General features: G+C 46.0%; 1 protein-coding gene across 1 annotated transcript; it reads left to right on the top strand.

Annotated features, from left to right (window-relative positions):
- Positions 1 to 143: 143 nt before the first annotated feature.
- On the top strand, positions 144 to 26,041 carry BNC1 (basonuclin zinc finger protein 1). Its single transcript, XM_084816377.1, has 5 exons — positions 144 to 287; positions 1,006 to 1,108; positions 2,368 to 2,603; positions 17,221 to 19,130; positions 24,000 to 26,041. The coding sequence occupies exons 1-5, from the start codon at positions 144 to 146 to the stop codon at positions 24,685 to 24,687; spliced, it is 3,081 nt and encodes a 1,026-aa protein (XP_084672503.1). The 3' UTR covers positions 24,688 to 26,041.
- Positions 26,042 to 27,160: the final 1,119 nt, after the last annotated feature.

Raw genomic sequence — 27,160 nt, 5'->3', positions numbered from 1 at the left:
GTTGGCAGCAGGGCAGGAGCAATTTTTTTGCGGGGGGGCAGGGTCTCAGCATTGGGGGGGGAGGTTAGTCCTTTCCTCCCCAGCAGCACCCCCCAAAGAATGCCCACCACCCACACTGCAGTGAGAGTTTTTAAAAGTCGACAATGGCACAAAAGACACTGGCACTCCACGGGTCCAGTCACTGGGCAGTCAGACCGTTGGTCAAGGCCACCATCCCACCCTTGTGCTGGGATAAGGTTGATGAAAGTAGCTGGAACTTCTTTTCCACCACAGGGAAAACCGATACTGTTGGCAAGTCCACTTTGGGTTCCAGTCAAAGTCAGTCCGAACTCTTAAGGAGCTTTCACCTTGGATAGCTCCTTTAGTGTTTGGACTGGTTTGGACTGAAGCCTGGAGTGGATTCACCGCCCCACTGACATCGAAGCCTCCACTGTGTTGGCCCTGTGACCTGGGAGCATGGCAGGCATGCCAGCCCGTGAGCTGGGCTGGGCCGTGGCCTTGAAGCAAAATCCCAGTCTCCCCCACTAGGGAGTGGGGAGGCCATCCCCCACTCACACCACTACCTCCACCACCGCCACCCCATGCTGCAAGCCCCGTGCCTCCAGCGCTCGTAGCAAGATGTTTGGACAGAAATATGGAATGACGCAATTAAGTGACAAATCTAACAACATTGCTGTGAGGAAGGCAAAACCCCTGCGTCGCTGAGACCAATTGCAAATTCAGGTACAATTCCTTCCCAACAGTCTGAAGTGGTACAGCCCAGACACAGGCAGGCTGTAACACTTGTACCAATGGTGAGATGTAGACTCACATCAAAACTAACTTGAGCTGGGCTGGGGCTATTACATATTATGTCCATTCCAAATTCTTCATTTTAATCAGTTTTACATACATTTTCTGTTTCAAACACACACACACACACACACACACACACACTCCTTCTGTCCTGGATGACTTGGGTGTTAGTAATTTCTTAATGTTTTCATCTGTTTCTTGATCTTTCAGGCTATACGGTGTACTCTGGTAAACTGTAGCTGTCAGCGGTTTAAACCTGGGAAAATAAACCAACGACAGTGTGACCAGTGTCGGCATGGATGGGTTGCACACGGTAATTAATTGCAATGTCTTGAAATGCTTGTCTGGTTCCAAGCTAGCCATGCAAAACAACCAATACATAGATCAATGCCTAAACACGATCCTCAATTTAGTAACAGAGAGATCACGAAGTTGCTAATAATAAAGCTCAAATGTTGCTTATAGATTCACACTACGGCCATGTTTTGGTCCAAGTCTTCTCCAGTGCAGCATTGCCAGTAGCAATTCATTCACTTTACATTGGCTGGGTTCACACAACGCACTAACCCACACTCAGTGGTTGAGTGTGGGTTGTTGTTGAACCATGGGTTGTTATTATACTGTGAGTTATCATGTTGTCTGAATGCACTTTGTTTTCTGCAGGGTAACTTGTTAAATATGCAGGGTGGCTTGTTAACCACCCCGAACAACCCAGCAACAAACCATGGGTTCTCAAGGTGGCTTGTTTGAGAAAAATAAGCCACCCTACATGGTTAACAAGCCACCCTGCAGCAAACAGCGAGACCACTGGCTGCTTCTGCACCTTGGATAGCTCCTTTAGAGTTCTGACTGGTTCTGACTGAAACTTGGAGCAGATTCACAACCCCACTGATGTTGGAGCCACCAACCTACAGTGGTTCAAGGTCTTTCCCATCATCTGCCACCTGATTCCTTTAAGTGGAGATACCAGGGATTGAACCCAGGACCTTCTGCATGTAAAGCAGGTACTCTACCATGAAGCTATGGGCACTTTTCCATAGCACCATGTGGTTTACCATGCTCATGGCAAACGAACCCACCCTGAAGTAGTAAAAGGCTCCATACCATGCCCAAATCCATTGGTGAATCTGTAATGGACTGATGAGTGAAGTGTGTGAATCAGAGCATTTTCCGACATACTATGCTTTGGATCAGTAAGCTCCAGAGGAATTTAGGTACACATGAATCCCATACTAACAAATGGACTGAAGCACACCAGCTAAAGTGCCTAAATCCTATCGATTTCATACTTGTATGTCCATTTTTAGTATTATATTTGTTTATAGGTTATTTTGAGTTTATATAAGCCAGTCTAAGTACACGCTGTGATAACCCCAGTTTGACAGGCCAGTAAGGGAAAAAAACACTGTTGTTAGAACAGCTCTTAATGCTGCTGTCTCTTCAAACTTTTCTTATATATGAAATGTCTAACAATATTCCCCGATACATCAATGGCTTTCTCTTTTTTTTAAATTGTTTCATACATAGTTATGTATACATGGTCACTCACATAATGTTTTCATTTTCTTTCAGCTTTAAGTAAACTCAGGATCCCAAACCTATACCCAACAAGCCAAGTGGAAATAGTCCAGTCTAATGTGGTCTTTGATATCAGCAGCCTCATGTTGTATGGAACGCAAGCAGTTCCTGTCCGTCTCAAAATTCTCTTAGATCGGCTTTTCAGTGTCCTGAAGCAAGAAGAAGTCATACACATCCTCCATGCCTTGGATTGGACACTTCAAGACTACATACGTGGATATGTCTTACAGGTAAGTCAGCTATTGCTAGTCCATCATCCGTCTAAGAGCAAACTCAAGTGGTGAATGCCAAAAGAAATGGGGCCAAAATGGGGCCAAGTGAGAAACAATTGGCATCAGAATGTGTTTTGGGGAACCAAGTGGTTTACAGAAGTGCCAATCCCCCCCACACACACACAAAGGGGGAACCCTAATGAGGACTGAGCATGCTCAGTTGTCATGGAATGTTGAATGTCAATTGAAAAAGAAAAACAGCACAGGGATGGAGTATCTTGGAGGAGGGCATGATTGACTGACTGGCTAGAATGCAGGAACACTCCTGTTAGAAGGCAAAGGTAAACTGCAACATTTTGTTACAGGTCTGCCTTGTAGCTTTGAAAAGCATATGACTAGAATAATATAGTCAAATACTGTAACCTTTGCTTAATTGGAACATATTGCATATTGTCTGTTTGCTGATGGAACACATGAACTCTAAAGGATCCCAGGTTTAAATCCCTGCTCAACCGTGACCCTCAATGGCATTGTGCCAGTCACTTTTTCTCAGTCTAACTAAGCTTACAGGGTTGTTGTGAGGACAAAATAGGACAGAAACCAGCTGAGCTTAGCTCAATGCTGAGCTCCTTGGAGGAAGGTTAGGATAAAAATGTAATATCTACATCACTAGGATTCCTAGAACGTATGTTGCCTCTATGCTCAGGTCAAGACTTCGAAGTTAAGGACAAGGGCAAGGAGTAGGTCATTTTCCATGATGATGGTGCCCCGTCTAGAATTTGCTACCCAGGAAGACTCACCAGGATAACCTCTTTGTGTCTTTTAGGAAAATCAAGCCATCTTTTCCATTTCATATTGCTTTATTGGATGCTACTTTTCTAGGCAGGGCCAGCCCTACCATAAAGCAGGGTGGGGTGGTCACCTTAGGTGGCAGATGCTGGGAGATGGTGGCAAGGTGTTGAAGGAGAGACTTGTGGGCCATGCAGCCTGCCCTCCCCCCCTCCCCCCGCAAGTTAGCCTGTTGCTTTCAGGTATGGTAGAAGATTATCATTATTGTTATTGTTGTTGTTGTTATATTTATATCCCACCTTTTTCCCCATACTGGGACTCAAGGCGGCTTTACAACATTAAAACTTATACAATTAAAACCTATAAAGAGAAATAGAAATACAAGTGTACAAAAGTTAAAATATAATTAAATCATCAATATTAAAATTGTAAAAATATCGAAACATTAAAAGTCAACAAGAAAAATAGTATCCATCTGTCATATTTCACAGGTCCAGACTAGTTATCCCCAAAGGCCTGCTGGAACAAAAAAGTTTTTACATGCCTACAAAAGCCTATCAAGAAGGGTGCCACTCTTGCCTCCCTGGGAAGGGAGTTCCAGAGCCTTGGGGCAGCCACCGAGAAGGCCCTCTCCCGCATTCCCACCAGATGTGCCTGTGATGGTGGCGGGGCAGCGAGAAGGGCCACCCCTGAAGATCTCAGGCTCATAGGGGAGAATACGGACTTTCAGATAACCTGGACCCAAGCCGTATAGGGCTTTTTAGGACATGACCAGCACTTTGAATTGTGCCCGGAAACAGACTGGGAGCCAGTGAAGCTGTTTTATCAGGGGAGTGGTATGCTCCCTCTAACCAGCCCCAGTCAGCAGTCTGGCAGCAGCTCTTTGAACCAGCTGAAGTTTCCGAACACTCTTCTGAGGCAGCCCCATGTAAAGTGTGTTACAGTAATCCAAACGGGATGTAACTAAGGCATGTGTCACCGTGGCCAAGTCAGACATCTTGATGCTGTCCCATTGCCAGTGTTTAAGAAAGATTCAGTGGCCAGGACAGTCGGCTTTTTTGTATGTGGAATGGGAAGTGGTGCCATCTTGTCCTTTGCCTCATACAGCAAAATGTCTTGGGCCTGGGCCTGTTTTGAGGTGTGGGGATTTTTATTCTTCACAGAGGAAGAATCTTCAGAGCTTTTGGCAAGGCCCTGCTCCAGATCTTTATTTAATTTCATTTGAGGTATTTATAGACCCCACCCTTTGATGTGGCAGCTTAAGAAACACTATTAAAATTACAATAGATAGAACAGGTTTAAAAACCAAACACATTACGATGAGAACATTAGAATACCACATTCTAAAAGAACAGCACAAACGTAGTCAGCAGAATTAAGCACAACCACCTAGCAGCACAAAAGCAACATACAACTCAGGGCCAGCCCGAGATGTTCCACTGCCTCAGGCAAAGGCAAGATGACACACCACCAGAAGCCAACCAGCTGGATCTTACTTCAGCACTGGGAATGGGACACTGTCAACGACCACACCGGAAGGACAGCAGGCTACTTCAGGGGGCACAGGGCAGGCCATCCAACCCACACTGCTCTGTCTTCCAACAACTCGCCACCACTCCTCATGCGCCCCCCCCCAGTGCATCTGCCACCTGAAGTAGCAGCCTTGCTCTACCAAATGGTAGGGCTAGCTCCAATACCACTTAGGGAGGCTCACGTAACATGGACTAGCAACTCCTGCTGGCTGCTCTTTCAAACTCTGGTCCTGCTCTTCAGAGTGGGTGAAAATCTGGGGCATTTTGGTTTCTGATGGACCTTCCTCAGCTGCTCACTGCTGCTGAACTCTGCATGAGCTTGGTAACCCCATCGAGAGCAACTGGGTTAAAATAAGCAGAGCAAACAATAAAAGGAACATGGTGGTCGAAGTCTACTACCGGCCACCCAATCAAGGAGAAGATGAGGATGAAACTTTTGAAAAGCAAATAGCCAATGTTTCAAGGAAGCATGATGTATGTCAAGGGCTCCTTGGAGGCCTCTCTCAGTCTAATCCAGTAGCCAAGTCCAGACACAGACAAATGGATTCTTTTTAAAGCTTTATTCCTCTTTTACAACTTAACAACTCTACTGTCAGCAACTAGATATGAGCAGCAGAGTACCTATGCCCTACGTTGGAACAGTTGGTCCCCGTTTGAAAGGGAGTTACTGGCAGACCCCTGAACTTAAGGACTAGGGAGAGTCCCTCCCCTTTTCCCTTGGATCCTCTGGGCGCAGCCGTTGTTTGCGCACCAATGGGCACTACGCCTCCTTTCTGTGCCCTCCATTTGGCTCCACTCTCTGCGTCGGTGTCGCGCGTCCATCAAGTCTGCTTCCCGCGCTCTGTCACTCCCAGGACTGCTATCTAAGCTAGGAATGATGGTGGGAGGAATCTCTGTCAGCTGCTGGCCCTGGGAAAGAGGAGCGTGCTCCTCTCCCAGGAGCGACTCCTCTTCCTCAGAATCAGAACTACTCTGGGATTCTATGGGCTCAGTGTCCACCCTGACAATGTAGTAGTAATGGGGGACTTCAATTTCCCTGATATTTGTTGGGAGACAAATTCTGCAAAACATGGCCCCTCCAGGAAATTCCTGGCTTGTATGGCAGATGACTTCCTCCTACAGAAAGTAGAGGAAGGAACTAGAAGATCGGCTATCCTTGACTTGATCCTAACCAACAGAGATGACTTAGTGGGTAAAGTAGCAGTTACAGGAACTCTGGGGGGAAGCAACCATGTTATACTTGAGTTCATGGTTCTAAAGGAAACAAAAGCCGAGTGTAGCCAAACCCATACCCTGGATTTTAAGAAAGCTGATTTTAATAAACTCAGAACAATGATGAGTAAGGTCCCATGGCAAGCAACTATAACGAGAAAAAGAGTCCAAGATGGGTGGGAGTTTTTAAAAAAGGAAATTCTCAAGGCACAATTACAAACAATTCCAACAAGAAAAAAAGGTGGAAGACAACAGAAGAAGCCAATGTGGCTTCACAAAAAGCTGATGATGACCTGAAAACAAAAAAAGACACATATAGGAAGTGGAGAGAGGGCCAAGCAACAAAGGAAGAGTACAGGCAGGTAGCACAGAATTGCTGGGATGGCGTCAGGAAGGCTAAAGCTGAGAATGAGCTGAGGTTAGCAAGGGATGCTAAAAGCAACAAAAAAGCTTTCTTCAGCTACGTGCATAGTAAAAGGCAGAGGAAAGAAATGGTGGTTCAGCTATTAAATAAGGATGGCAAAATGATAACAGATGACAAAGAAAAGGCAGAGGTGCTCAATTCCTACTTTGGCTCAGCCTTCTCCCAAAAGAGGGTCTATGACCCCCCTGGCAAAGGCGAAGTACAGGCTGAAGGGGCAGGATCGCAGCTTGAGATCGATAGGCATGTGGTCAAGGAACACCTCATTACTTTGAATGAGTTCAAATCTCCAGGGCCAGATGAACTGCATCCTAGAGTAATCAAAGAACTGGCAGAAGAACTCTCAGAACCACTGTCTATTCTCTTTGAGAAATCATGGAGGACGGGGAAGTGCCAGATGACTGGAGGAGGGCTAATGTTCCTATCTTCTAAAAGGGTAAAAAGGAGGAACCTGGGAACTACAGACCAGTCAGTCTGACATCAATCCCTGGGAAAATTCTGGCGCAGATGATAAACAATCTATCTGTAAGCACCTTGAAAACAATGCAGTGATTACTCGTAGCCAACATGGATTTGTCAAGAACAAATCCTGCCAGACGAATCTGATCTCATTTTTTGATCAGGTAGCCTTCTTTGTGGACTTCAGCAAAGCTTTCGATAAAGTGCCCCATGATATCCTGATGAGCAAACTAGCTCAAAGTGGGCAAGATGAAACAACCATCAGGTGGATCCACAGTTGGCTACAGAATCGGACTTATCAATGGGACCTTCTCAAACTGGGGAGAGGTAACGAGTGGGGTACCGCAGGGCTCAGTCCTGGGCCCAGTGCTCTTCAACATTTGTATGAATGACTTGGAGGAGGAGGTGCAGGGAATGCTGATCAAATTTGCAGATGACACAAAATTGGGTAGGATAGCTAATACTTTGGAAGACAGAAACAAAATTCAAAGTGAACTTGATAGACTGGAGCGCTGGGCAGAAAACAACAGAATGAAATTTAATAGGGATAAATGCCAAGTTCTGTACCTAGGAAAAAGAAACCAAATGCACAGTGACAAGATGGGGGATATGTGGCTCAGCAACACTACAAGTGAGAAGGATCTTGGAATTGTTGTCAATCACAAGCTGAATATGAGCCAGCAATGTGATGTGGCTGCAAAAAAAGGCAAATGCTATTTTGGGCTGCATTAACAGAAGCATAGCTTCCAAATCCCGGGAAGTACTAGTTCCCCTCTATTCAGCACTGGTTAGGACTCATCTGGAGTACTGTGTCCAGTTCTGGGCACCACACTTTAAGAAGGATGCAGACAAGCTGGAGAGGGTTCAGAGTAGGGCAGCAAAGATGATCAGAGGACTGGAAGTAAAGCCCTTTGAAGAGAGACTGAAAGAACTGGGCATGTTTAGCCTTGAGAAGAGAAGACTGGGGGAGATATGATAGAGCTCTTCAAGTACTTGAAAGGATGTCACAGAGAGGAAGGCCAGGATCTCTTCTTGATCATCCCAGAGTGCAGGACACGGAACAATGGGCTCAAGCTACAGGAGGCCAGATTCCAGCTGAACATCAGGAAAAACTTCCTGACTGTTAGAGCAGTATGACAATGGAACCAATTATCTCAGGAGGTAGTGGGCTGTCCCACACTGGAGGCATTCAAGACAAGTCTGGACAGCCATCTGTCAGGGATGCTCTGACTTGGATTCCTGCACTGAGCAGGTTGGACTCGATGGCCTTGTAGGCCCCTTCCAACCATACTATTCTATGATTCTATGATTCTATGATTACGACTGTGGCTTTTGTGGCCCATCACTGAGGCTGTTGCCACGACTACTGTGGCCAACATTCTTGCCACCTCTGAAGCATTCCCCTCAGCTCAGAGCTTTTTTCTAGGGCTGGGGCTGAATGTGGGAGCCACTGCTAGCCCATTCCTCCCCTATCCAGACCATGGGCCCAAACTAGACATGGCATGTGTCACAAAGTTAAAGCTAATGTGCAAGCTTAAAAATAAATAGCCAATGGGGGGGGGGGACTCAATTCAAACTAGGACCACAGCAAGGGGGTAAAGAGCGAGCTCCCCTATCCCCTATGCCAGCATCCTGATGCAGATTCCATGTGGGAACAAATGATACCGCCAAGCGGAGCTACGAAGAGATCACGTCAGACTTTGAAGCTTTGGGAAGGAAACTCAAGAACTTTGGGGCCCAGATAGTTTTCTCATCCATCCTTCCAGTAGTTAGAAGAGGGATAGAAAGGGAACGAAAAATACTCCGGGTGAATGACTGGCTACGAAGGTGGTGCTGACGAGAGAGATTTGGATTCTGGGACCACGGGCTATACTTCCTGGAAGATGGGCTGTTGGCTAGGGATGGGTTGCACCTCACAAAGGCTGGGAAGAATGTGTTTGGCCACAGCATGAAGAACTTCATCAGGAGGGCTTTAAACTGAATCCTACGGGGAAGGGAGATGTAATGTTGGGGGTAACAATGGACGTAACAATGGACATTGCAGGCGCATGCACTGCAATGGAGAGAACAGCGCTGATAGCGCCCAATAATAGTCTTCAGACACATGTAGGAAGAAAGCCAGACTATGAAGCACATGGTCTTCGATGTCTATATACTAATGCCCAGAGTATGGGAAACAAACAGAACGAACTTGAACTCTTAATACAGGAGGGAAATTATGACTTGATAGGTATAACTGAGACTTGGTGGGATGACTCTCATGACTGGAATACAGCAGTTGAAGGATATAACTTGTTCAAAAAGAACAGGAGGAACAGAAAGGGAGGTGGGGTTGCACTGTATGTGAAAAATACATATCTCTGCACAGAAATACAGGAGGAGGAGCTTGGTAGCCCCATCGAGAGCATCTGGGTTGAAATAAATGGAGCAAAGAATAAAAGGAACCTGGTGGTCGGAGTCTACTACCGGCCACCCAATCAAGGAGAAGACAAGGATGAAACTTTTGAAAAGCAAATAGCCAATGTTTTAAGGAAGCATGATGTAGTAGTAATGGGGGACTTCAATTTCCCCGATATTTGTTGGGAGACAAATTCTGCAAAACATGGCCCCTCCAGGAAATTCCTGACTTGTGTGGCGGATAACTTCCTCCTACAGAAAGTAGAGGAAGGAACTAGAGGATCGGCTATCCTTGACTTGATCCTAACCAACAGAGATGACTTAGTGGATAAAGTAGCAGTTACAGGAACTCTGGGGGAAAGCGACCATGTTGTACTTGAGTTCTTGGTTCTAAGGGAAGCAAAAGCCGAGTGTACTCAAACGCGTACCCTGGATTTTAGGAAAGCTGATTTTAATAAACTCAGAACAATGATCAGTAAGGTCCCATGGCAAACAATGCTAGCGAGAAAAGGAGTCCAAGATGGGTGGGAACTTTTAAAAAAGGAAATTCTCAAGGCACAATCACAAACAATTCCAACAAGAAGAAAAGGTGGAAGACAACAGAAGAAGCCAATGTGGCTTCACAAAAAGCTTAGGGATGACCTGAAAACAAAAAAGGACACATATAGGAAGTGGAAAGAAGGCCAAGTAACAAAGGAAGAGTACAGGCAGGTAGCACAGAATTGCAGGGATGGCGTCAGGAAGGCTAAAGCGGAGAACGAGGTGAGGTTAGCGAGGGATGCTAAAAACAACAAAAAGGCTTTCTTCAGCTACGTGCATAGTAAAAGGCAGAGGAAAGAAATGGTTGTTCAGCTATTAAATAAGGATGGCAAAATGATAACAGATGACAAAGAAAAGGCAGAGGTGCTCAATTCCTACTTTGGCTCAGTCTTCTCCCAAAAGAGGGTCTATGACCCCCCTGGCAAAGGCGAAGTACAGGCTGAAGGGGCAGGATTGCAGCTTGAGATCGACAGGCATATGGTCAAGGAACACCTCATTACTTTGAATGAGTTCAAATCTCCAGGGCCAGATGAACTGCATCCTAGAGTCATAAAGGAACTGGCAGAAGAACTCTCAGAACCGCTGTCTATTCTCTTTGAGAAATCATGGAGGACCGGGGAAGTGCCAGATGACTGGAGGAGGGCTAACGTTGTCCCTATCTTCAAAAAGGGTAAAAAGGAGGAACCTGGGAACTACAGACCAGTCAGTCTGACATCAATCCCTGGGAAAATTCTGGAGCAGATCATAAAGCAATCCATCTGGAAGCACCTTGACAACAATGCCGTGATTACTCGAAGCCAACATGGATTTGTCAAAAACAAGTCCTGCCAGACAAATCTGATCTCATTTTTTGATCAAGTCACCTCCCTTGTAGACCGTGGGAATGCTGTAGACATCATATACCTCGACTTCAGCAAAGCTTTCGACAAAGTGCCCCATGATATCCTGATGAGCAAACTAGCTCGATGTGGGCTAGATGAAACAACGATCCGGTGGATCCACAGTTGGCTACAGAATCGGACTCAAAGAGTGCTTATCAATGGGACCTTCTCAAGCTGGGGAGAGGTAACGAGTGGGGTACCGCAGGGCTCAGTCCTGGGCCCAGTGCTCTTCAACATTTTTATTAATGACTTGGAGGAGGAGGTGCAGGGAATGCTGATCAAATTTGCAGATGACACAAAATTGGGAGGGATAGCTAATACTTTGGAAGACAGAAACAAAATTCAAAGTGATCTGGATAGACTGGAGTGCTGGGCAGAAAACAACAGAATGGCATTTAATAGGGACAAATGCCAAGTTCTGCACCTAGGAAAAAGAAACCAAATGCACAGTTACAAGATAGGGGATACGTGGCTCAACCACACTACGAGCGAGAAGGATCTTGGAATTGTCGTCGATCACAAGCTGAATATGAGCCAACAATGTGATGTGGCTGCAAAAAAGGCAAATGCTATTTTGGGCTGCATTAATAGAAGCATCGCTTCCAAATCCCGGGAAGTACTAGTTCCCCTCTACTCAGCACTGGTTAGGACTCATCTGGAGTACTGTGTCCAGTTCTGGGCACCACACTTTAAGAAGGATGCAGACAAGCTGGAGAGGGTTCAAAGGAGGGCAACAAAGATGATCAGGGGACTGGAAACAAAGCCCTGTGAAGAGAGACTGAAAGAACTGGGCATGTTTAGCCTTGAGAAGAGAAGACTGAGGGGAGATATGATAGCACTCTTCAAGTACTTGAAAGGTTGTCACAGAGAAGAAGGCCAGGATCTCTTCTTGATCATCCCAGAGTGCAGGACACGGAATAATGGGCTCAAGTTACAGGAAGCCAGATTCCGGCTGAACATCAGGAAAAACTTCCTGAGTGTCAGAGCAATACGGCAATGGAACCAATTACCTGGGGAGGTGGTGGGCTCTCCCACACTGGAGGCCTTTAAGACGAGGCTGGACAGCCATTTGTCAGGGATGCTCTGACTTGGATTCCTGCATTGAGCAGGGGGTTGGACTCGATGGCCTTGTAGGCCCCTTCCAACCCTACTATTCTATGATTCTATGATTCTATGATTGGACCCTCCACACTTTTTTTAAAGCCTGCATGCCAAGGGTAGTGATGGAACAAACATCACATCTGGGTTGGCCCTGTCTTTTCTTCTGGTAGGGAGGCTGGAATAAGGAGGCCCTGTGTGGTCATAGGAGCCACAATGCCTCATATTAACCCTTGGGTTCAGTTCACACTTCACCTTAGTTACATGGAAGATGCTGCCCTGTGACTTCATCAGGAAGCCCAGATGGAAAGAAGGAAAAGAAACAGCTAGCAACTGAGCCGAGTCCAAATGGCACTCTTCAGTGAGGGGAGGTTGATTCAGCTCAGCAGCCACGAGTTGCTGAACCCTTTTATAGACAGCATGTAGATCTGGCAACATTTGAATCTTTGAACCACGCGGCTGTGGCCAGTGCTATTGTTCCTTTCTGCTGAAGTGTCATTCTGCCGACAGAGAGGGAAATAATTTGATGAGAATGGTTTCACTGCGACATATTTGGAAGAAGCCTGCCAAGAAATTGGCTAGTGAATCCCAGCCAAACTGGTGGCTTTCCCCGACTTCATAGAAGCTCTGCCTCAAGCATTCTGACAGCTTTGTTTCCTGAGCAGCTGGAATGTTTGTGAACATTCTAATGGCATCCCAGCAGCTCAGCCGATCATGACAGAGCTTCGCTATCAGAAGCATAATACCATAGTGACATATACGTACGTGTGTGTGTGTGTGTGTGTGTGTGATGTCATTTTGAACATTGTCAGGGCAGAAGTTAGCTCTGTGTGTTTACACAGGCACCCCTCCTTCCTCCTCAGGCAATGTTCTTCTTTTAATGTAAAGTAATGTTATGATTTACATTATGACACAAATAAATATTTAATGGCACTTGATAATCTTGCTTTTTAGTGTTAGGATTAAAAAAAATATGGCCTCAATTACCTTGAACCTCTTTTGCATGAAAAATTGATGAAGATACGCTCTTCATCGTCTTAGGACAGACTTGCATGCCCAGTGCAAATTCTCAGTAGGCCATCAAATACATGTTCTGTGATAAAATATTTATTGTAGTTATTGGGAAAAGTTTGGTACGGCTGGAGTTTGAAAGAACTCCAACACTCTAGTGTAATTACAGCCGTGCTCTGTGAACACTGGCAAAGGATCGATACAGGTTCATTTGTTCTCTGATCTGAGTGGCTTGGAAGATTATTAAACTTGCAATGAAAGAATACTTGACTTAAATGTGAAGCTAAATCTCCTTCTGATTGCTCCATCTCTTCGCACTGTGCATACATGTGGCACATCTCTTAATTTTTGTGGGGCAGTTGCAAAATACTTTGTAATCACCTGTTAGTGCTGCTTTAGAAAGAACTAATGTCAGGGTGATTGAATGCCAAGGATAATGTATCATAAGATTGCCAACGAACCTCCCCTCTCAGCTGTAGCAATTGTGTGGTTTTGGCTGGACAAATATGTTTGATCTCTCAGAAAGCTGCCTTATCATGGGAGTCAGGAATTGATGGCTTTTGAGCTGAATCAGCCCCCATGGAAAGATGCCATTTGGTCCTGGCCCAGTTGCAAGCTATTTCTTTTCCTCCCTTCCCTCTGGACATCTTGAAACTAGCACTGTGCTGAAAATACCTTGCACATTTTTTTTTACCATTCACATTTACTTTGATGGAAAAGAAATGGCTTTCAGAAAAAAAAATGTTTTGGAGAAATTCTCATGCTGGGGGTCTGGGGGGTTCTTACCTTACTTATGAGGTCGCCAAGGTGTGTGTGTAAGTGTGCTTTTTCATTGTGCCATCACCTCTCTGGCAGCCTGCAGCATCCCTAGCTCCCCACGCTTCAGTTAAAGCTCGGGGAAGAAATCATGGCATAACTCCTCTCTCACGAGCCTTTTTCAGATCAGAAAGTGTGAGCAGCCCCCACCCTAAGTCTTTGTCCACAAATAGGGTGGAGAATTTGAGAGGCCATGAATATGGACTTGAGCACGCTCCGGGAGAGAGCGGAGGACAGGAAGGCCTGGCGTGCTCTGGTCCATGGGGTCACGAAGAGTCGGACACGACTGAACAACAACAACAATACCTGAAACAACTTGATGGCATGGGAATGAGTGACTGACAGAGACAGAAATCCACAAGTGAGAGAAAAAAGAGCCCTTCCTCCCATGATTCGTGATCTCCTCTTTGTTTACCCCCCTCCCCCCGCCACCCACCCAGCACTCCATTTCGGGTAGCACTCACTGACAGGCCTAGTGCAAGGTATCTCACCACCTGAGCCAAGAGAGGAGACACGCTGCCACCGCCACATAATGCCCTTGCAATGCCACCCCCTTCCCCTATCCTGTGCCCCCATTTCATTTACCGCCACCATGGCATCTCACAGAAGTTCACACAGGTCTCAAGAGACCTCTTGGGTCTCTCGCGGGGGATCACATGAGTCTCATGGGAGATTGCGGGAGCTCTGCAGCCGCTTCTTCCAGCCATGCACAACAGGCGGGAGAGGGCAGGCGGGTGCTCTAGAGAGCCCCGCCAACACCATGGCAGGAGAGCGGCTGGCAGTGCTCTCCAGAGAACGAGCCGGAGGCTGTGGCAGCGAGCCCACCTGGCAGTGGTGGGGATGGGGTGGGAGTGGCGCAATTCGACACTCCTCCTGCCCTGCCACCTGATGCAGTGCTTCATCCTGCTTCATAGGTGGGCTGGCCCTGCTCACTGAAATGGCTTGGGCAAAGGAGTAGGAGAGAGGAGCGGTTCATTTAAATTGCCAAATGATTTCACTTGATTGTTTATGTGAGTACTTAACTGTAGAGCCACAACTGACAACTGCTGCCTTGCTACATGTACAGCCTGGCTCACAGTAATCATTTTCAGTGCAGTCGTGTGCCTAAACCTATGTATATATTTGAAGCATGGTTATTTTGCTTTTCTGCCAAAAAGGCTCCTAGATCAGTTTGCAGATCATTTTTCTTTAAAAAGGGAGGGGGGAAAAGACTGTCCCTGCCCTCAGGCTTACAGTCTAAAAGACACAGCAAAAAGGAAAAGGAGAGGAGGAGGGAAGAGGAAAAAAACAGCAAATTCAGGCACCACGCCAGTGTAGTATAGTGGTTAGAATGTTGGACAAGGACAAGAAAGACCCAGATTCTAGTCCCCACTCAGCCATGGCAGCTCACTGGGTGACTTTGGGCCAGTCACTGACTCTCAGCCTAAACTACCTCACAGGGTTGTTGTGAGGATAAAATAGAGAGGAGGAGGAGGAGGACATCTAAGCTGCCTTGGATTCCCTCCAAGAGGGGGAAAGGCAGGATATAAATGAATAATAAATCATAAATAAATACATGATACAATTTGTCTAACAACCACCTGGGATGGAAACAGTTCAGGTAGCTTGATGGAATGACTGCTGCACGGTGACAGATGAGGGAGAAGAGAGAAAACCCAGCTAGCCTCTCAGCAGAGTGGATGGAATAACCCGGCTTCCCTTCTGTCCCTTTACTTCAGCCTGATAGAACAGCTATTTGATCTCACATAGGAACTGAACTATAGTCAGTGGAGGCTGGTGGCCCCAATTTCAGTGGGGCTATAAATCCATCCTGGCTTTCAGTCAGAACCAGCCAGAATTCTAAAGGAGCTATCTGAGCTGCTGAACCTATTTTGGGGATAGGGTATAGCACCTTGGATAGCTCCTTTAGAGTTCTGGCTGGTTCTGACTGAAAACCGGAGTGGATTCACTGCCCCACTGACATAGGAGCCACCAGCCTCCACTGGCCATAGTTGTTGAACCTCGGGGTTGTGATAAAGAACAAAACAGATTCTGCAAGCCTGAAGTCTGCCTGCCACTGAACTAGGGCATGGTGGCGGCTGAGACAGCCCCTTCCCCACCCATCTGTTCAATCTGCACCGTCCCAAAGAGACATTGCAAATTAGAAGCAACAAAGAGTCTTGATGAAGTGGACCACAATTCTTAAAGGCTCGTGTCATAATCGATGTACTATAAGCAGGGATGCTGGAGAAATCTGCAATGGAATCAGATTTCTATGAATCTGACCAATGGATTCTGGAGGTGACTGGTTTTTCCCGAATTGCATGGATTCTACAGACATGCAGACTGTTTTTGTTTTTTTTAATTTTCCGGAATTTTACACAAATTTATTTATTTTGTAGAAAAGTATGTAAAATTAAAAAAAAAACCTGGCTGAAAATGCACATTTCCCACCTAGGCTAAAGCATGAAAATGCACAGGGGGGATTTGCACATTGGGGGGATTTGGGTGTTTTCACAAGTACAAATTTGCGTAAATGTGAATTTGGGAAATTCGGGAAATTGGAAAAATCCGATTCTGCCAATGAGCAGACGATGGAACAAAAGGCACCTGGCAATCTGCAAAATGCAAACAGAACAGATTTTATAAAATCCATACATTCTAAGATGCCACATGACTCATTTACTGTTTTTTGTTATAACCAAGTAACAACAGTTACCCATCTGGAAATCAGTACAAATTAGGGCTACCACTGTGCAATCCAAACACCCAGGCATAGTTCTTTAATCCATCTCCTGCCCTTCCTCTCCTGTTCTGGTAAGCAGGCTTCCAGGTATGTTGCACAGCAGGTAAGGGTAACAGAATGGTAGGCTGAAGAGGCGAGATGAGCTGTGACTGTCTTATCTCCCATTTTACCAGGAGACTGAAAGGGCCATGCCTGGTAGCAATCCTAGTGCAAGCAGGGCCAACCCTACCATTAGACAGAGTGAAGTGGCTGCCTCAGGTGGCAAACTCGGGGGTGAGGTGGCATGCAAGGAGAAGTGGCAAGATGGAGGACAGTGCTGTATGTGTACCACACAGCCTGCCCTATGCCCCCTAAGCTACTTTGCTGCCCTCAGGTACATAGAGGCAGCCAGTGTTGAAGTAAGATTCAAGTGCCAGTTTGGTTGGCTTCTGTACATGGCATAGGGTGGTGCCATATTGTCCTTCACCTCAGGCAGCAAAATGTCTTGTGGTGGCCCAGAGTGCAAGTTGAACATGCAAGCCCCTAAAGCAGTGTTCCCCAACCTGGCACCCTCCAAATGTGTTGGACTACAACTCCCATCATCCCCTGGCTATGCTGGCTGGGGGTGGTGGGAACTGTAGTCACACACATTCAGTGGGCACCAGGTTTGGGAAGGCTATGCTAAAGAGTCCATGTGGATTTGATGCCAGTGTGTCACTCTTTCAAGTTGGCTTTTGTCTTTGACGTTACTGTTGGGTTTTGTCTTTTTTCCCAGGATGCTTCAGGAAAGGTCCTGGACCATTGGAGCATCATGACCAGAGAAGAAGAGCTGGCCACTTTGCAGCAATTTCTGCGTTTCGGTGAAACAAAGTCCATCGTGGAGCTAATGGCAATTCAGGAGAAAGAGGGACAATCGATTGTGATCCCTGCAACATCAGCCAGTATGGATATCAGGGCATTCATCGAAAGCTGCAGTCAGAGGAGTCCAAACCTTTCTGCTCCCTTAGACAAAATGAACCCCGTTAATATCCATCACTTTGAGAATGTGGTTAATAATATGGCTTTTATGCTGCCTTTTCAGTTTTTCAGTCCCATGCCTCCACCCCTGATAGGCTCGCCTCCGGAAAGGCTGTTGATGGAGCAAACTCAGGACCACAGTGATGAACTGAAACAAGATGCTGATGTGCCATTTTCCGAAAACCGCTTCTTAACTTCCAGTTCTTCATTTCAAGCCCAAAAGGAGAAGGCCGCAACCAGCCCTGGGAGCACCTTGAAACCAGAGGATGACATTTTGCCACATGATTTGAATTCTCCAAACATGGTAGAAAAGCTTGAAGTGGGCCAGGGATCCCCAGAGAGCAAAATGAAATCTATTGACAAAAACGGGAGCGGGTCGAGGAAAGGGCGGGTTTTTTGTGCTGCGTGCGAAAAGACATTTTATGACAAGGGCACTCTGAAGATCCACTATAATGCTGTCCACTTGAAAATCAAGCATCGATGTACCATCGAAGGTTGCAACATGGTGTTTAGCTCCCTACGCAGTCGAAACCGCCACAGTGCCAATCCCAACCCACGACTTCACATGCCCATGAATCGAAACAATCGAGATAAAGATCTGAGAAATGGGCTGACCATCACCGGACTGGAAGAGAGCAAAAGGACAGACTTTACCATTTTACCTCCAGACAACAGGTCCATTCCTAGCTATGGTAGCTCTTGCAGCGATTCAAAGGTGCAGCCAAGTTTTCACAGTACCGGTCAAAATGGCATTCTCTTTCCAAACCTGAAGACGGTGCAACCAGTTCTTCCATTCTATCGCAGTCCCGTCACTCCAGCTGAACTTGCAAACACACCGGGGACACTTCCTTCTCTACCTCTGCTTTCCTCGTCAATACCTGAACCTCTGGTTTCTAACGAATCTCCCTTCGATGCGCTGCCCAAGAAAAAATCCCGTAAGTCTAGCATGCCCATCAAGATAGAGAAGGAAGCTGTTGAAACAACTACTGCAGTTCATGAAGTTGCCAGCTCAGAAGATGACATGCCTTCCCAGGCGGTAAGTGAAGGGCGCTTTGAGATGTGCGCATCTAGGGTAGAAAAAAACCCAAACTACCCAATGGAAAAACAGTCCCATTCAGGTCCTTCATGGAGATCCGTATCTGAGGTTGGAGGGCCAAAATATTTTAAATCTGTCGAGCCAAATAATTTGTGCACCAAAGTGGATGAATTGCATCACTCCGAGGCCAAGGATAAGCCAGAACAAAGCAAATTGCTCAAAACCATTTCTTGTGAAAATGCGTGCGAAGAACCAAAACGACACAGTGATGTGATCAAAGCAGTGATTGAACCCCATGACTATGTTAAAGGGCAGTTGAGTTACAGAATGTCTATGCATGACTGCACTGAATTGCAACACCACTTGCTGAGCGGTGGGGTTTTCAACACACTGTCCAATAGAAGCATGGCCATTCCTGGTTTTGAAGCTTTTAAAGACATGGATCGTGCCAGCCAACATGCACTGGGGCTTCCGAAGGAAGACGGTCGCTTCCATTGTGACATCTGTAAGAAGGCCTTTAAAAACCCGTACAGTGTAAAAATGCATTTTAAAAACGTACACCTAAAAGAAATGCATATTTGCACGGTGGAGGGTTGTAACGCCGCATTTCCTTCTCGTAGAAGTCGAGACAGGTAAGAAAATGATGAACAGAACTATTACATCTGTGTGTGTGTGTTTTATTTTATTAAGTCATATAATAGAGTCTAATTTGAAATGTAAATCCGTTTTGAAGAATGCCACTGTGGGGGGTTTTCCCTTCTATGTATCCTCCTCTGGCATGCCCCATACCTTATCAGAATACTGGTATAATGAAAATCCATTGAGCAAAACCTTGCTTTTCCCCTAGTCAAGGAGGCATTAAATGAAGCTGTGGTTATCTCATTGCTGGTAGACTATGGTGGTTGAAAGGAATGTTCATTGTTGTTTTTACCTTTTAGGAGTCTATTTTTTTCCTGCACACACAGAGTGTATGGTCTTGTGTTTAGTATGTATGTTCAGAGCTCTCTTTATACTTAAAAAAAAATCTGCAAAAGTGTGTGTGTGTGTGTGTGTGTGTGTATGAATGAAAGATAGACAGACTAATAAAAGGGTATTTTAAAAACTATACTTTGGGCTAAACGTTTCAGCTTCCACCCTCATCAGTAGCTGTGCTGTTGAATACATATACATATATTCTTTACTGCAGTCATAAGACCTGTTCAAGTTAAAACACAGAACAGAAATACCAGAACACAAGAAATACAATTTCTCCAATTTAGTTAATATAGTCAGTCAGTTGAACTCTTATATACATAGCAGTTAGAAACACAGCCACCTGTTCAGTAACATGTAGGGAATAGTGATAAAACAATTGGGATAGGCAAACTGGTGAAGATAAAAAATATACAGATATATCTGATAATATTATTTTATCTATGCAGGCTAAAAACATACATTAAAAGACGATAGAGGAAACTACAATATTATTGTGCTGTAATATTCAGCGATGCCAGGAGTAACCAGTACCAAGCAAAACCAAATGCCTTTCGACCTGAAGTCTTTGTCAGTGGTCTAGTGCATAAAAATGGTGTAGTATGTAAAAAGATATATAAGGGCACAATCCTATGGAGATAGGCGGCTGCCTCTGAACTTGGAGGTGACCACCTATCCAATGCAGGGCAGGAGAAGCACAGAGGGGATCGTCCCCTCTGCGCTTCTCCTGCACTGCATTTTCAGTTTGACAGCCAATTTCGGCTGTCTAGCCATGGGAAGGCCGAGCAGGGGAGAAGGCTGCTGGATGACACATACGGTGTGTCGTACTGGCATTTCTGCCTTCCCCGCCCTGGAATGCCCTGTTTTCGCCGCTCTGCGCTCCTCTTCCGAGCACGGAGTGTGGGGCCATTCCGAGCTGCCTGCAAGGCAGCATGGAAGAGGGGGAAGGTCGATTCTCTGATTAAAGGCAGCCACCGCTGTGATCACATCACTCCTGTGCTGAAGGAGTTGCACTGACTACCAGTTGTTTTCCGGGCCAAATTCAAGGTGTTGGCTTTGACCTTTAAAACCCTATCTGGTTCTGACCCAGCCTATGTCAAGGAGTGCCTCCAGAAATACCAGACAGGCCGCTCAACAAGATCAGCCTCGGATGGCCTTCTCTCTGTCCCATCAGCCAGGACAGCTAGGCTGGTGGGGATGAGGGACAGGGCCTTCTCTGTGGTGGCCCCCACTCTGAGGAACTCCCTCCCTAGAGAACTCTGCCATGCCCCCTCTTTAATGAGCTTCCACCATGCATTGAAAACTTGGTTGTTCAGGCAGGCATTTGGGTTGGGTTAGGGTATTTTTAGAACAGGATGTTTTAATGTTTAATTTTACTGTTTTTTGATGGTTGTACATGGCCCACAGTGGCCGGGTGACTGGCCAGATGGGTGATTAAAAAATTTAATAAACAAACAAACAAACCAGATATCCTATGGCCATCTAGCCACTGACTAGCAGCCATAGGATTGCTCCCCCTGAAGATAAAAAGACTCATATATACACACACATTTTTTTACAATCCAAGTTCCTCGCAACTAACAAGGACACTGCAGTGTCTCCACCCATGAATATAAAAACAATTTTGTTTTTAATTTTTAAACTACTTCCTAAGTATACATTAAAACATACAAATATATTCTGTATGAAAAACTCACCAGTTATAGACCTTGCCATAATTTGTACTAGATATGTACTAGACCACTGACGAAGACTTTAGGTCAAAAGGCATTTGGTTTTGCTTGGTACTGGTTACTCCTGGTATCGCTGGATATTACAGCACAACAGTATTGCAGTTTCCTCTGTTGTCATTTAATGTACGTTTTCAGCCTGTATAGATAAAATAATATCAGATATTTCTGTATAGTTTTTGTCTTCAGTCCCAATTGTTTTGTCGCTATTTAGTTCAGAGTTGGGATTTCCTGTTTTGCCTGGTCAGCAATATGTAGGACCTTATCTGATAGCCAATGCACTACCAATCTTTCATCTGGATGCCCTGGTAAACTAGGCAGAAGAGGGTAAATTATATGACTTCCCTGTTGTTGAAGCAGATATTCCATTGTGTGGCGCAGTGTCTCATTGTGTCCATGCGGCAGATGAAATCAGCAAACCACAGACACCAACTTATATGGGTTATTAAATTGGCCACAACGTTATTGATTTGAGCCCAGAGAGCCCCAGAGCAGTTCTGATTCTGAGGAGGAACAGCAATCCGTGGGAGAGGAGACAGCTCATCCCTCACAGGCTCAGCACCTGGCAGAGATTCCTCCTGCCAGCATTCCTAAGATAGATAGTGACCCTGGCAGTGAGGGAGTGCGGGAGGGGGGCTTCTTAGATGCTCATCGCAGACGCAAAGAACGATGAGCGATGGGGGGCGCGGAAAGGAGGCATAGTGCCCATTTGGCGCACAAGCAACGGCCGCCTCCCATGGGCCCAAGGGAAAGAGGGAGGATCTCTCCCTAGCCCATAAGTTCTGGGTCTTCAAGGGACTCCCTTTCAAACGGGGATTAACTGCCTTCTTGAAACTTAGGCCACTCTGCTGTTCCTTGCTTTAGTCGCTGGTGATTAGCATCTGAAAGAGACATTAAATTGTAAAAGGATTAAAGCTTTGAAAAGAAATCCTTTCGTCTGTGTCTTGAGTTGGCTATTGGAATCTACTGAGAGAGGTCTCCAAGGAGCTCCTGACAATAGGATTGGCGGAGGCATAGGGCATGGATCCCCCATCAGGCACCCGCCTGCTGTCCGATATTCCTTCCTGGCCCGCCTGCCAGGAGTGTTGGTGATGGGTGGAAGGGTCAGAGGCCCACCACGGCGCAGACCGCTAATGTGAACCCTTTCCCTCCACCCTGGATGTGGCACGCCTGCAGCCACCACGCTGGCCTGGTCTTGGTGCCGCATCCACCCAGATCCCTTCGGGGATCCCACCGCAGGGAAGCGGGGAGCCCAATCCTGCTCTCCCTCCCAAATGGATCCAGCCCATTGCCCATCATGCCACAAGAGGCGGGTGTGTCTTACCATTCCCCTACCTCGCTTCCCTGCTACTGTCTTTGCCTCTGCTGCTGCTTCCTCCTCTGCGTGGTCTCCTCAGAAGCCGGCAATGGCGCCAGCCCCCACACGAGGCCCCGCTCTTTTATAAGCCGGGTAGACCAGAGAGGGAATGGCCTGCTGCTGCTCCCATTTAGCTCGTCTCCTCATGGCCACACCCCCAGCCGAGCCGGTCAGCCTTTCGATTGGCTCAGCGCTATCGGGCTGCAGGGAGGCGCCGCTGCTGCTGCACAGGCTCCTGCCAGCTCCCTGCCTTTCCCGCCACAGGACCTGCGCGCGCCCACAGTGGCGGCTCGCCAGTCAGCGGGGAACTCGATTCAGTATTTTAAGTCACGGGTTCTCGAGCCAGGAACATGGGCAACCAGATCCAGGTATCTTAGTCTGCACCACCCAGGCTGCTTGTTGATGGAGGGACATGCTGGGCTGTTGTGTGTGACTGGTAGCCACTACCAACACTAGAGGTACAGCAACACAGCTGGCTAGAGCTGCACAGCTGGCTAGAGCTGCACAGCTGGTTAGAGGTACAGCAACACAGCTGGTTAGAGCTGCACAGCTGGCTAGAGGTACAGCAACACAGCTGGCTAGAGTTACCACCAACACAGCTGGCTAGAGGTACAGCGACACAGCTGGCTAGAGCTGCACAGCTGGCTAGAGGTACAGATACACAGCTGGCTAGAGCTACACAGCTGCCTAGAAGCTGGCTAGAGGTACAGCAGCACAGCTGGCTAGAACTACGCAGCTGCCTAGAGCTACACAGCTGGCTAGAGGTACAGCAGCACAGCTGGCTAGAGTTACTACCAACACATCTGGCTAGAGGTACAGCAACACAGCTGGCTAGAGTTACTACCAACACATCTGGCTAGAGTTACCACCAACACATCTGGCTAGAGGTACAGCGACTCAGCTGGCTAGAGGTACACAGCTGGCTGGAGCTACACTGCTGGCTAGAGGTACAGCAACACAGCTGGCTAGAGTTACTACCAACACAGCTGGCTAGAGGTACAGCAACACAGCTGGCTAGAGCAACACAGCTGGCTAGAGGTAGACCACAGCTGTTAGCCATTACCAACGCAGCTGGCTAGAAGTTGCTGATGGTGCTGGTGCTTCTAGTTTGGCAGGTGTCAGGTCAGGGCTTCACCTGGCCCTAGAAAGCCTTTGAATCAGGCTGGCTCCTTCCCAGCTGTTGGGGCCACATCTCAGTGGGAGAACACATACCTTTACACAGAAGGTTCCAGGTTCAATCTTTGGCATCTCTCCAGTGAAAAGGATCCAGTGGCATGACTAGCTGGGGCATGCTGGGAATTGCAATCCAACACATCTGGAGGGCACCATCTGGGGAAAGGCTGCATTAAGAGTTTGTGCACAGCCGTTGACAATTCACCTGCTTCCCAATGACCATGAAAGTGCTGAAACAGCATCCCTGATCTTCTTTCTCCTTTCTCTAGACATAGCTCCAATCTGAACCTTCACCATAAGCTTCTAACCAAAGATCCCTTGGAAATCAAGAAGAACCATTTCAATGCAACGTACCTCTTGAAGGACATGGCTAAAGAGGTTCAGCCAGATGACTCTTTGAAAGGACCTGTTGGGCAACAGACGTCTGTCATCTTTAAAGGCATGAATCGCACCGGCAGCCTGGTTTTCCCAATGAGCAAGCTTGGAGAACCCTGTCCAGAGAGGTACAGATATGACCCAGCAGATGATGGAGCTGTTCTGGATTTAAGCACAACGTCGAGCGTCAAGTCAGAGAGCAGTGCCCACTCCTCTTGGGATTCCGATGGAGGCAATGAAGAAGCTCCGGGGGCTTTGGAAGACAGTGATGAAAGCTGTGAAAGCCCATGTTTGACACCCAATGAAGAACTCTATCAGGACTGTTCACTAATGGACAACCCTCATGCAAGTTTCTCAAGCATACCTTCTGGCTTGCCGATAACCTGTCACCTATGCCAAAAAAGCTACAGTAATAAAGGGACTTTCAGGGCCCATTACAAAACTGTGCACCTCCGACAGCTCCACAAATGCAAAATCCCAGGTTGCAACACCATGTTTTCTTCGGTACGCAGCAGAAACCGGCACAGTCAAAATCCCAATTTACACAAGAGCTTGATCAGGTCAACAAGCAGCTCCCAGTAACATCTCACTGTTCCAGAGCGACTTACATTCTATTATATTCACCATTTCAGCGTCTTCTTTTTTTAAGTATTAGAATGAGATATCTTTTATTTGCTTTTTGCTTCCAGCGTACATTACACGGAGCCCACAGAAAACACAGGGCCAAATTCTGCTTCTGTTACCCAGGCTATGTTGTTGTTGTTATTCTTGTTTTTCACTGAGCAAAGAGGGCACTGTTTGTTTGTTTTCTAAAAAAAAAAAAAGGTTTCACACTTAGATGTAGCTATTTACTTAGAACAAAGTAGTATTGAAACAAGGACAAGATGACATTATAAGCGAAAGGTGCTCCTGGTAGTTTGCAAGATGAGAAGCAGTGAAGACGTTATTCCAATGTTTTGTTTACATGTTAAACGTATGTATGTGGGAGAGATACAGTAAAAACTACTGGGTGATCCTATTGGTTGAGTTTGTGGGGGTGGGGGTTGAACACTGCCATTTCACTCTTTTGAGATCATAGTGGGACCACATGTTACAAGAAACACGAAGCTGCCATCAGAAATGGCATCCCCATGTTAGGTGTTCCCCTTCTGTCTGTGAAATACATAATAAAACTTAATCCACATCTTGATCTCACAATGTTGCATTTCCCCCCCTCTGCAAGGGCCGGCCAGTGATGAAAAACGAGGTGGAAACTTGACACATGGATGCCATTTTCAGCAGCAGCCCCGTGTTTGTTGTAACATGTAACACTCCACCCCCAGGCTGACTTTACAGTATTAAATAAATGTAGTGTTTTATTACTGAATGCCAGAAACCAAAATACAGATCTAAGGAAATGTAGCATTCAATTCTGGAGTTCTCAATGGCAGTAGAAATGTTACTTGAAGACATATCATAGGGTTTTGTTCCACTGGGGGCCATCCATTTTACAACATTTGAGGGGCAAGGAATACAGGATCCAGTTCCTTTAAACAACAACAAAAAAAGACATGTAAATGTTATTGTCTAAATGAATAATGGGGTTGGCTCCAAGATGGATCCGCGAACTGCCAGACAACGAAGCCACTCAGCAGTTCATGGGTCTGTCTCGGAACCCGCTCCTGCACCATCCCATATCTTTAAAATGTCATGAGAAGACCAGCCTTGAGGAGTAGCCTGAAAAGAACAGAAAATGTTCTCTTTGTTGTTGTTGTTGTTGCTGCTGTTGTTTTTAAAGGACTCTCAGTAAACTTTGGGAGTCTCTGAAATGCATCGTTACATAACGTGTACAGGCTAAGGAGTCATAAGATGCTTCCAAAGATCTTTGAACCACATGCAGGACATTTTTTAAAAAAATGCAATGTCTATTTTTATTGCACTTTTTGATTGCTACATTAAAAAAAGAAAGAAATCCAGGGGAGCAATATTCAGCATTTTTCAATGTTTGAAAGGAAGCAGCATGAGTCCGGAGGGGGTGGGCATTGGGAGCTATTAATAAATTGATACATATTGTTTTATCACTGAGGGAGAAATACCAGTCTTTGTTGCAACATTGTCATCCCTTGGCTCTGTTGACACTCTCTTTTATATTAAAACATTGCTTGGTATAAAAATAATAATAATGTTCAATATCCCTGTCACTGTATGTACCAGTATTCTGCATTATGTTCTATGCACTTAATGAGATTGGTTTTATTTAAAAAAAACTTTTATAATATTTAATTTGTAATCACATCATAGCATTGCTGTGTTTGTGTATGTGGTGTGTCAGTGTCTTTGATGAAATTACTTTGAATAGCTGAAAAAAAAACCTTTTTTCATTGACTAAACCATTATGGTTGGGGTTTTGTTCTTGCTTTCAAATCAGATTTTCATCCATTGTGATACCCAAGCATGATGCTAACTGCACATTTTGGTATATTCCATGCCAAAGCATTTAGAGTGATTTGTAGTTTCTAGGACCTCCCCACCCCACACCACCCCCAGATCTTGCAGCTTAAGCCACATATCTTCTTGATACGTTTTTGTTGTTAGATTACAATCCTGGATTTGGCATGTATGGTGAATTAGAAAAGCTATCTCAGTGTCTTAGTGTCTCAGTGCTTAATTTATTCTCCACTAGCATGTTTGCAATGAAATTTCATATCACAAAGCAGATTGAAATGAGCTGTGCGTGTGTATGTTGGTGTAATGTGTAATAGTTGACAAACACAGTTTGATGTGCTGGAATTTGGGCTAAGATCAACCAGAGTTCATTTTTCTACACAGTAAATCAGTTGTCTGATTTACAACCAATGTTGATTTACAGCAGGGGGTTCTACCCATCAGAATTCTGAACTTCCCAGGCTGCCTGGTGATCTGGGTACATGGGGAGAGGACCATTCAGATAACCAGTTACCAGGTCTTCAAGGGAACCTGGGTTGATGATTATCTGGATTCCATGCCAAAAGGGACTTGTGCACTGACCTCTCAAGAGCAAAAGGAGAGGGGAGGAAAGGGAGGGGAGGAGAGAGAG

This window comes from Heloderma suspectum, chromosome 11 (genome assembly GCF_057233095.1).
Source record: "Heloderma suspectum isolate Gila_16-S chromosome 11, 16-S_ref, whole genome shotgun sequence".
NCBI classification, from domain to species: domain Eukaryota; kingdom Metazoa; phylum Chordata; class Lepidosauria; order Squamata; family Helodermatidae; genus Heloderma; species Heloderma suspectum.
The sequence above is the reverse complement of the archived record's forward strand: the minus strand, read 5'-3'. Positions and strand labels throughout refer to the sequence as shown.